General features: G+C 43.2%; 1 protein-coding gene across 46 annotated transcripts in view; it reads left to right on the top strand.

The window, feature by feature from the left end:
* KIAA1217 (KIAA1217 ortholog) overlaps positions 1 to 12,257 on the top strand; it is a 517,243-nt gene that overhangs the window by 484,858 nt on the left and 20,128 nt on the right. For all 46 annotated transcript variants that reach the window (XR_256476.4, XR_256475.4, XR_010599124.1 and 43 more), the window contains 4 exons: positions 2,094 to 2,224; positions 2,475 to 2,622; positions 5,978 to 6,467; positions 8,585 to 8,765. Coding sequence is in view for 42 of the 46 variants with exons in the window: in XM_065586890.1 (XP_065442962.1) it covers positions 2,094 to 2,224; positions 2,475 to 2,622; positions 5,978 to 6,467; positions 8,585 to 8,765 (950 nt within the window). In the remaining 4 variants the exon portion in view is untranslated. The remainder of the gene's footprint in view (positions 1 to 2,093; positions 2,225 to 2,474; positions 2,623 to 5,977; positions 6,468 to 8,584; positions 8,766 to 12,257) is intronic.

Below are 12,257 nucleotides of genomic sequence, written 5' to 3'. Positions count from 1 at the left end.
TGGGCTCACAGCAACGTTTTCTGAGCTTGATGATGGAAAGCTGATGTTTTTTTGCAAAATCCTTCCTGTGTTGGCTCTGTTCTTCGGATGTTATCCTGCTGTTTGTGTCTTCTTTATTGTGAAGGCAAATGCAGGGAAGTAGATATGTGTTATAGCTGTTTTAAATTCGACTGCCTTGTTCCCTGTAAAAGCAGAAGAATATCGTTCAGTTGGTGCCACCTAGTGGCCCCTTTTGCGATTTCTCCTCCCTGTGTTAATAAGCGAGATGTTTTCTCTCATCTGTATTTGTATTGGGAGACCTTCCAGACTGGTGGTCCTAAAGTGGGATCACTCAGCTTAGGTGTGCCTTATTCACATCTGCTCCATTCTGGCGTGCAGGCAGATAGCAATAACACAAATCCTTCTCCCCAGATCTTTGTAAACAGGGTTTTTGTACATTTCAGACCCTGCCTGCTCACAAGGAACAAGTAAACCTTCTTAGGGATAATGAGCTCTAGTCAGCTCTCAGCATCTCAAATGTGACTAAAGCACAGCATTGCCCCAGTGTAGAATCCAAAGAGCATGCAACTGGTGGAAGAGACAAGGGGGGGGTGAGTTAATATCTTGTATTGGTTGACTTCTGATGGTGAAAGAGACAAGCTTTCGAGCTACACAGAGCTCTCTTCTTCAGGTCGCTACAACAGCACTGCAAACAACTGGTGGGAGGCATTCATCGGTGTCAGCTATATAACAAAGGTTGGGTGCTGACTGGATGGAAGTTAAGAAGAGCACTGTGAAATTCACACACTGTATTCGCTCCCCATAGCCTGCCCCAAGGATTAGTACTTCGTGTACAGATATTGTGGAGCAAAGACATGCATTTATAAGGGCAGAGTGCAGGACACAGGTGTTGGAGTCCCCAAAAGCTGCTATTTGGTCTTTGGCTTTCCATAATTAATTAGTTGGGCTGCTTATGCCTTTTTCAATCTGTTGGCAATTTCCTTACCCTTTTCTTGACAACTGAACAGTGTAATACGGCTCTCTTATATCTAGCTAGGTTTTTATATCATGCCCATCACTGTGATATCTGAGTGCCTGGCTGTCACATACAATCTCCGATTGTTGTTGTTATTACCTAGCTCTTAAATAGCACTTGTTATCCATAGATCTCAAAGTGATTTACAAAAGAGGCAAGTATCATTAGCCCCATTTTACAAATGGAGAAACTGAGGCATGGATAGATGAATGCTGAATTCAACACATCTGTGTCCACTCCTGTTTCTGAATTGTCCAAGAGCAGCTTATGATTTTCTCAGATATAATTTGGTATTTGCTATTATGTGACAAATCGTTTGTACAAATAACCTTGGTCTGTGGATTGTTAACGAGCTGTTTGTTGCATGTATTTGATAGTCAAGCTCTGGTGTCAGTTTTAATTGGACATGTAAGTCACATGCTGTTGTTCCTGTTGCTGAATGGATGCATGTAACTCTTAGACTCAGGATTCAGATGTGATTACTTACATGTATCAATTCAATGTATTCAGGATATTCTCTAGTATTAACATAACATTTGCTGTTTCTGAGAATATTCCTGCTAGTAAACTCATTAGCTAAAATATTCACTGAAAGTGGTCACAAAAAGCGGGGGGGGGGAATGGAGGCAGGTTTTTATTAGAACAAATATTCATGACTTGGGGGTGGGGATTGTGTGTTTGTTCTGAGGTAGTCACACAGTGCTACAGCTTATGTTTGTCATTTGTGCCCCCTGGTGTTAGGGCAGCTTATTCATATGGTGGCCTGTTCCTTGCAAAATCTCTCATAACATGTGCTGCCTCTGTGTATTTTATTATCCTCAGCATATTCCAAAACCCCAGTGTGTTGAGAGGAAGTTGCCCTGCTGGGAAGCTGGAGTTCTAGCTCTCTCACACACCCTCCTTTTAGGCACTCATTGTTATTTTCAGTATCAAGCTAGTAAGGGGTCAGTAGCAGTTTTTATGGTGCTGTGATATTTCTGGTCCAGATTTGTCCATTCGATTCCAACTATTTTCATAAAACAAAACTCTAATATGGAAGTTCAGTTCAAGTTCTATTTCTGCTTGTTTTTTTAAACAGTGAGCTAGAAGCTTTTGTCGAAGAGCTGAAGAAGGATTCTACTGCCACCAACAAGACAGTGTCGTTGAAAGATGTTGAAGATGGGGCTTTTCTTCTGCGGCAAGTAGGAGAAGCTGTTGCCACCCTCAAAGGTGTAATTTCCCTTTTATTTTTGGTTTGCTTGTTCTAACACTTGGGAGTGATGTAGGTTTGCGTCTTGATCTGAGAATTGATCTTTGCCTTCTTAAAAAAATCAATTAAAAGTCTTGGGGGGTCTGAGTGTGTGATCTCTGTGTGCAGGCGAGTACATAACTGTTGAATACACACGCATGTATCCAACTCTTTTTTTTTTAAATAGCGTTTGTCACTTTCTCTTGAACTTGGTGGTTCTTGTTTTCGTAGGCGAGTTTCCAACATTGCAGAATAAAATGAGGGCAATCCTCCGCATTGAAGTGGAAGCCGTGAGGTTTCTGAAGGAAGAGCCCCATAAACTAGACAGCTTGCTGAAGCGAGTCCGCAGCATGACAGATATCCTTACCACGCTGAGGAGGTGAGTTGTTTTTCAGAACTCTGAACAGTTCCAGCAAGGAGCACTGCAAAGCCTTTTCCATTCAGAGTCAAAAGGTTTTCAGAGCCATGGCTTGTTTATAGGGTTGTGTGTGTAGCCCCTCCCCTGAGGCATAGCTTTTCTCTCCCTAGTGCTTGCTATCACCAATACCTGGAGCAACTTTTCCCCACTCTTTGCATGGGTTGGGTCCTGGGTTCTTTTCTGACGCCTGGTGACTCCTCACTGTGCCAATACACAGCGTGCTGTCCCTTGAGAAGGAAGAGCAAGCAGTGTAAAAGCCCTGTACATAGGGGATAATAAGATAAATGAAAACAAACCCCAGCAAAGAAATAGCAGACCAAAAATAACAGCATAACAAAGAGGGGGCCTTACTGGGAACAGGATAATAGGGGAAGGAAAGGGTTATGCTTAACTAATACATTTATGAAAAAGCCAGTTCTCCATTTCCTAACACTCATCAGCCTCTGGCACCCTCTTAGGCACCTCCTTGAGGCAGATGGTAGGCTGATGTTGAATGTCCTGAGATGGAGTGTTGCTGTGCTGTGGCATTTGTCAGCTTAGACTGAAGTCCCCTGGGTGGGCAGGGTCCTCTCCTGACTCCAGTTGGACTTGCTGTACCCTGGTCTGGAATCCTCCTGGGGTCTTGGCTGGCACTCGGTAGCCAGTGCCAGGTTGTATCTCTCTCACTCTGCTGGATGCTGGTCACGTCAGTGCTGTAACTGCCTGCTCCATGCAGTTGAAGTCTTATAGCAGTCCAAAATCTCCCTTAGCGAGGAGTGAGAGTTTAGCAGAAACTCCCTGAGCTGTGCTGTCTCTCTTAGCTTCCAAACTAAAACTGAGACTAACCTCGGTCCATTGGTGTAGAGTCAGGCTACCCTCTCACTGGGGGCCGTATAGCTCTGGCTTGTTGTTGATCCAGTGACCTTCTTGTCCAAACCACACCAACAAGACTTTCTAATTCCTTCTGTCCCCACCCCTGACTCCAAGCACGCTGGGAAATGAGGTCAGAGGATCTTGCTAGCCATTATTGTTATAGTCCTGCTGTAAAGGCCCCTAGAGGTTCAGTCTGGAGTGCCAAGAGCTGGGGGTTACATATGGGTTCCTCTTAGAACTTCCTAACCGCATACTGAAAATCATGACTTCAATTGTTCGATGTAGAGTCTCTGTCTAAAGCAGCTACAATAGTCTAGTAGACCCTAACTAGGGATGGGTTGAATCCAAACCCCCTGACCAAGACATCTCTGACTGTTGGGGACATTTGGCTCAGGAGCCGTACAATGTGTGTTTGTGCCCATCTCTAACCCAATCAGTTGTAGACATTTTACAACAATTGGTGTTAGATCAGGCACACTTTGAGTGCACAGCACGAATCTCCCAAAATATAACACTAAGAAATAGCTAACACAAAGCATCGCTAACATGATGTTAGCATCACTAAAAGTTTTGTTTTTTACTAGCGAACTGGAAACAAATAGCAAATATTTTTGGGTATGCTCGTGGTTTCATGGAATTCTTTACTCTGGGCTTTGAAAATGAGAGATGTGACAAAAACATATAAGCCATACTTGAGATTTTTCAGCCACTAAGTACAACCATTATCCATGTTTGTCAGAAAACATGAGCAGCAAACAAATGCTAATTTTGTGAGGTAATGAGAATTGAATTTTCTTGCCAATGGCAACCCTGAAATAGTCAGCACCAAGGGATCAAAGTATATTATTGTAGTAACTTTCAGCTAAACACCTACGCTATAGCAAAATCTAAGTTGTGTGTGTGTGTGTGTATCTGTGTGTGTGTGAGAGAGAGAGAGAGAGAGAGAAAGAGAAACAAAGAGAGATGAATTTAAGGCTTAAGATTGGTATCTTTATTCTAGAAAATATCTTAGAAGAGATATTCCTGTATTGGCAGAGGGATGGACTAGCTCATCTAACCTGTCTTTTCTATTCTAATTTCTCTGATTCTATTAATTATTAATTTATTCTACCATGCTTACATCAGAAAATACCGATTGTGATGGGTTCGGTCACAGAGACCCCCTTGGGACTGTCACCTGATGTGCTGAAACTATCTCTGAGCCCATTTTCTTTGTCAGCTTGGGACTCCAGAACCCTGTCTTGTTAAGCCAGACATGCTAGTCTGCTGCAACACAGACCCAGGGGCTGAACCACGCCCCCAAAGCTGCAGCCTTTAACCAAAAACTGCTCATCAAGACACCTATCTCCAGCACCCAGACACCCAGTTACCAATGGGATCCAAGCCCCAGATAAATCCGTTTTACTCTGTATAAAGCTTATACAGGGTAAACTCGTAAATTGTCTGCCCTCTACAACACTGATAGAGAGAGATGCACAGCTGTTTGCTCCCCCAGGTATTAATCACTTACTCAGGGTTAATTAATAAACAAAAGTGATTTTATTAAGTATAAAAAGTAGGATTTAAGTGGTTTCAAGTAATAACAGACAGAACAAAGTAAGTTACCAAGCGAAATAAAACAAAACTCGCAAGTCTAAGCCTAATACATTTAAGAAACTAAATACAGGTAAATCTTACCCTCAGAGATGTTCCAATAAGCTTCTTTCACAGACTAGACTCCTTCTTAGTCTAGGCCCAATCCTGTCCCCTGGTATAGTTCTTGTTAGTTCCAGCTCCTTTTATAGCCTTGGCACAAGGCAGGAATCTTTTGTCTCTCTGGGTCCCCACCCCCTCCTTCTAAATGGAAAAGCACCAGGTTTAAGATGGATTCCTGTACCAGATGACATGGTCACATGTCCTGTGAGACCCCAAGCCTCCATTCTTCCCAGCCTGACTTACACGAACACAGGAAGGCTTACAAGTAAACAGAGCCATTTACAACCAATTGTCCTGGTTAATGGGAGCCATCAAGATTCCAAGCCATTATTAATGGCCCAAACTTTGCATAGTTACAATAGGACTTTAGAGTAATACTTCATATTTCTAGCTTTAGATACAAGAGTGATACATACAAATAGGATGAACACACACAATAGATTATAAGCTTTGTAATGATACCTTATAAGAGACCTTTTGCATGAAGCATATTCCAGTTACATTATATTCACACTCATTAGTATATTTCCATAAAGTATATGCAGTGCAACGTCACACCTATAATCTTTTAATTTCTAGTTTCCTCACACTTGAAAATTACCAAATTGATTTCTGTTTCCAACTGGGTGGGGGAAAAGAGAGTTTTTGCCAAAAGTATATTTTGTATCCAGATTACATCCAATAAAGTTAATATATAGCAAATGACTGGACTAATTATATGCAAATTTAATAAATAATGAATGATGATGTGTGGGATTTGTTTTGATAGACATGTTACAGAAGGTCTGCTGAAGGGCGTGGATCCTTCTCAAGCCATGCAATACAGTGCCATGGAAAAGGCAACAGCAACCGAAGTTCTGAAAAATCAAGAAGAGCTAATACGTGTCCATGGATACCCACAGCAAAACATAGCTGGAGTTACAGCAGAGGTGCAAGGGTCTTCAGTCAAGTCAGAAGTTCTGCCCTTAATGACAGTTCATCATGTACAGAGCTCTCCTGTAGTCATACATCAATATCAGCACTCTTCAGCACTGGTCAACCATACCCAGAATTCACCTTTGGTCACCAGCCATTCCGTAGGTTTGTCAGCAACAAGCCATCAAACCCCCACCATGCCAGTCACTGTACTGGAGTCCACAGCAGCAACCCAGCAATCACAGACGTCTCAGTCACCACAGGTCAATGGTTCCGTTATGCAAAGCCTTTTTATTGAAGAAATTCACAGTGCAAGTACCAGGAACCGAGCTGTATCAATTGAGGTACAGTGTATTCTCTTTAACTAGTGATATTCTCTTTGGGCCCATGCTTGACTTTACTCGGTGCTGCCAGCATGCATTTGAAACCTTAGGTAGGATTTTCAAAATACCAGTGGAGATAGGTGTCTGATTTCCAAAGAAAAGTCCATGGGAGTTGGGCCCATAACTTCCATAGGCACTTCTGAAAATCTTACCCCTTATTTTGAACCAAGACAAAATGTAATGTCATGTTTAAAAAAAAAAGTCTGAGGTGTCATTTCTGAGTGCTCTAGTGCTACTAGAGCCAGGTGATTACTTTCTTTTAAATCCCAAACTAAAAATCATGTTAACCAGGAGTGAAACCTATAAATCCCCTTCTATTACTATTGGGCAGGTGTTAAGTGATTAAAGTAGGATTTTTTCAGGAGTGGGGTAAGTGGAGGATTTAACATCAGCCTGGAAATGCCTAGGTAAGATTGTATATATATATTAAAAAGTATGGAAATGCTCAGTAAGGTCACCCAAACAACTGGAATTTTGTGAAGTTGGGGAACTGTGTAGTACACGGCTCTGGCCCTTCACATTTTTTTGATACACAAGTATGATTTCCCCCACCATCCCATGCTCCAGGTGTATAATCTACCTAATTTGAGTCCAGTCCTTACCATGTTAAAAGTATTTGTCTGTTAAGTCTCATGGTAACATGGCAGGCAGTACATTGTAGCCACACTTCTAAATTTGAAATCCTGTATACTTTTGGGGTTGGGGGATGTCTTGACCAGTCTTCCAGTTTGTGGTCTTTTGATGAAGATATTTAAAGGCCTCTCTTTTTCCTTTCACTGCATTTGGTCTTAAAGATGGCTGGAGTATTTTGCTGTAGCTCCATAACAACACTTTCCATTAGAGTTGTGCCTGATCAGGCCATCTATTCGAGTAAGGCATCCCAGTTAGGTCACCTCTCAATTTTGAGTTACTGATGGAAAGATGATATACAGTGTGTCTAGGACTTCCTTATGGCTTATGGTGGCTCGGTGTTGGGAAGACACAGGAGCAGAATTAAAGATGTTTGGGTGACCTTAGCGCTGTGTATTTCCATACTTTCTAATGATTGATTATTTTTCTGTGTCGCTCTAACATGGAATTTCCAGTTGGGGCTGTTGAGGAAAAAAACAACATGCTGTTAAGGGCCTTCTCTTAAAGCAGTGGCTAAATATTTAGGACCCTATCTGCAGGTCAACATCTGCTGTGTATTGCTATAAGAAGTCACAAGAGATACTTACATATGCTAGAGTGCAGGTAGGTAACTTGTTGATGCAATGAGTAAAGTATGTGTAGCCTCCATCACAAGGCAAGTGAAACAAAAATAGAGAACTAAGTAAATTAATCTGAAGCCAGAGCATTTTTCATCAGTTAAAAAAAAAATGATTGCTCCTGTATGGAGTTTTGTCAATGCTTTTTGTTTGTGGTTGTTCCTAGCAACATGTTATCCCAAATACTTACACCAAGGTGAGCACAATGGTAACTGTGATGTGTGTTTTTAAAACAATATGTAACAAGCATTGTCTGTTTTTAAACATTAAACACTATTTTGCATGGCTATAGCATTTTTTGTCCGTGTATCTCAAAGTGCATTACAAATATTATTAACAAGCCCACCAAATACCCTTGTGAAATGGTGGGTATTATTATCCCCATTTTACAGATGAGGAAACTGAGGCACGGAGACTTGCCAACAAATAAATAATAGCTTTCCTTCAATTTTTGAATAAATATTTTGTGCCTGCAGTAGTTCAGAAAGAAACCTATTGGAGGTAATGCAGTCTGTAAGTTTTCTCAGGATGATTTGACTTGCAAGGAGTGCTCTATAGGAAACGATGGTGCTAGTTGAGTTCTCAAGGCCAGAGCAGTAGCTGCTTATAGTATGTTAAAGTGTGCTGAACAGTAGGCAGTGAATGTTTGATGTGAAATATTGCTCACTAGGAACCGAACAGAAATCAGAAACTTCTATTGCCTCACTACAGACCGATGCTGAGAAAATCTAACCAGTTTTGATTCATAATGTTTATATTTGGAGGTGTAGAAGTAACAGAGTAGAGACTGATGAAATCAGAACTCTAACTGAATGCTGTACTTCTCTTTAGAAAGCAGAAAAGAAATGGGAAGAGAAAAGACAGAACCTTGATCACTATAATGGAAAGGAGTTTGAAAAGCTCTTGGAAGAGGCACAGGCCAATATCATGAAGTCAATCCCTAACTTAGAGATGCCTCCACAGTCCACAGCCTTGCCAAAATTGGAGGCAGTGGATAAATTAGAAGTTTCAGGTAAGGTTTGCAGTTGTGAACTGAGAGTTTGTGTCTTTGAGAAAATTAAATGAGAAAAGTTTTTTTTATTAAAATGATAATTTAAGTTTATATATTTACTTAGCACCTTTATCAATAGCCTAGCCTTCCCGTGAGATAGTATGGGGGTATGTCCTGGGAAGCAGGGACTCTGTAGAGGATGCAGCAGTCGAGCTGGTTCACCAGCTAAACCTGAGCTCCTGGGGTGATACTGTAGCTAAGAGGGCGAATGCGAGCAGAAGGGATATGGCGTGACCTTTTAAGAACCTGTTCTGCTTGGTCCCGCTGCCCTGTGACAGGGCATATGCGCCTCACCTCCTCGCTCTGGGGGAGTTGGGAGCGTTTCCAGAGGGAGACGCACTGAGCTGGGAAGGGGTGGTGGCTCCGGGATGCGCCTTGTGCAAGAGCTCAGGTGAGGGGCTTGGACAGGCTCTGCCATGTCAGCCCAGGGCAGTGCAGGCTGCAGAGCTGTAGCCCAATCAGGCCAACGTACAGATGCCCCGCTCCACCCCAGTCCACCCACATGCCTGGCAGTTGGTTTCCAAGGACACAGTGGGAGTGGGAGCAGAGGGAGCTGCAGCCAGGGCCCCTTCCTGGGTGCACCTGGGGTGGTGGTGGGTGGTCTGAAACCCCCAGCCGCCGGGAAGTGCAGTCTGACACCACCCCCACCCTCCACCCACAGACCCCTGGCTAGGCTACTCAGGCAGCTGCTGCAGAGCGAATCACCTTCCTCTGGGACCCTGCCAGTGGTGGGGACAGGGACTAGTGTGTGATGCACACACAAATGCACCCCACCCACCCATACACAATTCCCCTGCGTGCTTCTCAGCCTTCCTGTAGACACCCCTTCATACTCCTCACCACAAATCCATACCCTGCCCCCTCACCCGAACCCTCACCACACACACTTACATACCCTTCACCACACCCCCACATGGACTCGCACATGCGCACACACACAACCCCCACCCTGTGTGCAGTCTTCAACACACACACACATACAACCCCCCTATGTGTGCACGCACACACACAGTCCTCCCTGCACACCTCTCTCAACCAGGGCCGGCTCTAACTTTTTTGCTGCCCCAAGCAGCAAAAAAAAGCGCCGTCCCGCCGAGCCCCCCCCTCCCCCCGCCGAGTGCCGCGCCGCCGGAACCCCCCCCCCCAAGCACCGCGCCCTGCGCCGTCCCCCCGCTGAGCGCCACACCGCCGGAGCCCGCCCCACCCCGCGCCGACGAACCCCCCCCCGAGCGCCACACCCCGTGCCGCTGCCCCCCCCATCGACTGCCGCGCCACCGGAGCACCCCCCCCCCCGCGGAATGCCGCGCTGCGCCACGCTGCCTCCCGCCACCCCAAGATTGGCCGCCCCTTACCAGGTGCCGCCCCAAGCATGTGCTTGGTTGCCTGGTGCCTGGAGCCGTCCCTGCTCTCAACATTCACAACCCCGCACTTCCCCCCACAAAACACACACAATCCAATACAAAAATGTAGTGCTCGGTGGAGTTTGTATCTGGCTCAGTACAAAAAAAAGAATTTAGAGGGAACACTGAATGTACCATTTGAATGTATAAACAGGGTAAGATCAAGTACAAGTAGACAGGTTATATTACCTTTGTATATGGCATTAATGAGACCAAACTGGAATACTGTGTCCAGTTCTAGTGTCCACACGTCAAGAAAGGTGTTTAAAATTGGAAAGGGTTTGGAAAAGAGCTACAAGAATGATTTCAGGTCTGGAAAACATGCCTTTACAGTGAGAGACTTCAAATCTCAGTCTTTATAGTTTATGAAGGAGAAGAGTAAGAGGTGACTAATGTTTCTTTAATCTAGCAGACAGATTTAACAAGATCCAGTGGTTGGAAGATGAAGCTAACAAGTTCAGATTAAAATTAGGCACAACATTTTAACAGTGACGGGAATTAATAATTAAAATAATTTATTTAGGAATTTGTTGGATTCACTATCACTTGAAGTCTTTACATCAAGATAGGATGGCTTTCTAAAAGACATGCGCAGCCAGTAATTATGGGCTTGATGCAGGAATTACTAGGAGAAATGCTGTGTAAATTTAGTCAGACTTCCTGTGTTATGCAAGAAGACAGACTAAATGTTCATAATGATAAAAAATCATTAAAAATGTAGGGTTGGAAGGGACTTTGATAAGTCATCAAGTCCACCCCCCTGCACTCTGGCAGGGCCAAGTAAACCTAGACCATCCCTGACAGGTGTTTGTCCCACCTGTTTTTAAAAACGTGCAATGATGGGGATTATACAACCTCCCTTGGAAGCCTATTCCAGAGCTTAACTATCCTGATAGTAAGAAAGATTTTCCTAATATCTCATATAAATCTCTCTTGCTGGAGATATGAGCCCATTACTTCTTGTCCTACTTCCAGTGGACATGGAGAATAATTGATCACCATCCTCTTTATAACAACCCTTAACATATTTTGAAGACTGTTATCAGGTTCCCCCTCATTTGTCCTTTCTCAAGACTAAACAGGCCCATGCTTTTTTAACCTTTCTTCATAGCTCAGATTTTCTAAACTTTTTATCATTTTTCTTGCTCTCCTCTGGACTCTCTCCAATTTGTTCACACCTTTGCTAACATGTGGTGCTCCAAACTGGACACTACTCCAGCTGAGGCCGCACCAGTGCTGAGTAGAGTAGGACAATTACCTCTGATGTCGTATATACAATACCCCTGTTAATACACCCCAGAATGATATTAGCCTTTTTCACCTCTGCATCACACCTCTCACTTATATTCCATGTGTGATCTACTATAACCCCCCAGATCCTTTTCAGCAGTACTACCATCTAGCCATTTATTCCCCATTTTATAGTTGCACGTTTGATTTTTTCCTTTCAAGGGAAGTGCTTTTCAGTTGTCTTTATTGAATTACATCTTGTTTAATTCAGACCAATTCTCCAATTTGTCAAGGTTGTTTTGAATTCTAATCAAAACCTTCAAAGTGCTCACAGCACCAACCAGCTTGGTGTCATCAGCAAATTTCTACTCCATTATGCAGGTCATTAATGAAAATACTGAATAGTACTGGACCCAGTCATTAAAGAGCTCCTGATGGAGCTATACTGGCTTCTTACTGTTCTTCCTATCTTTCCTTCGCATTAGGATAGTTTTGCAATTGTGACTTTTAATCTCCTTGAGAAATGGCCAGCTCTTATGAACTCCTTATCCCCTTAGATTTTCTTCCCATGGAGTTCTTTGCATTTGTTAAAGTCTGCTTTTTTTTTTAAGTCCATTGTCCTTATTTTGCTACTGTCACTGCTTCCTTTGTTTAGAATCATGAACTCTATTATTTCATGATCACTTTCACCCTCATTACTTTTCACCATCAGATTTGCCACCAATTCCTCCCTGTTGGTCAGAATCAAGTCTAAATGGCTGTCCCTCTGGTTACTTGCTTCACTTTCTGAAACAAAAAGTTGTCCAAGATTTTGTGTTTTGCC

This window comes from Chrysemys picta, chromosome 2 (genome assembly GCF_011386835.1).
Source record: "Chrysemys picta bellii isolate R12L10 chromosome 2, ASM1138683v2, whole genome shotgun sequence".
In the NCBI taxonomy this organism is placed as follows: domain Eukaryota; kingdom Metazoa; phylum Chordata; order Testudines; family Emydidae; genus Chrysemys; species Chrysemys picta.
The sequence above is the reverse complement of the archived record's forward strand: the minus strand, read 5'-3'. Positions and strand labels throughout refer to the sequence as shown.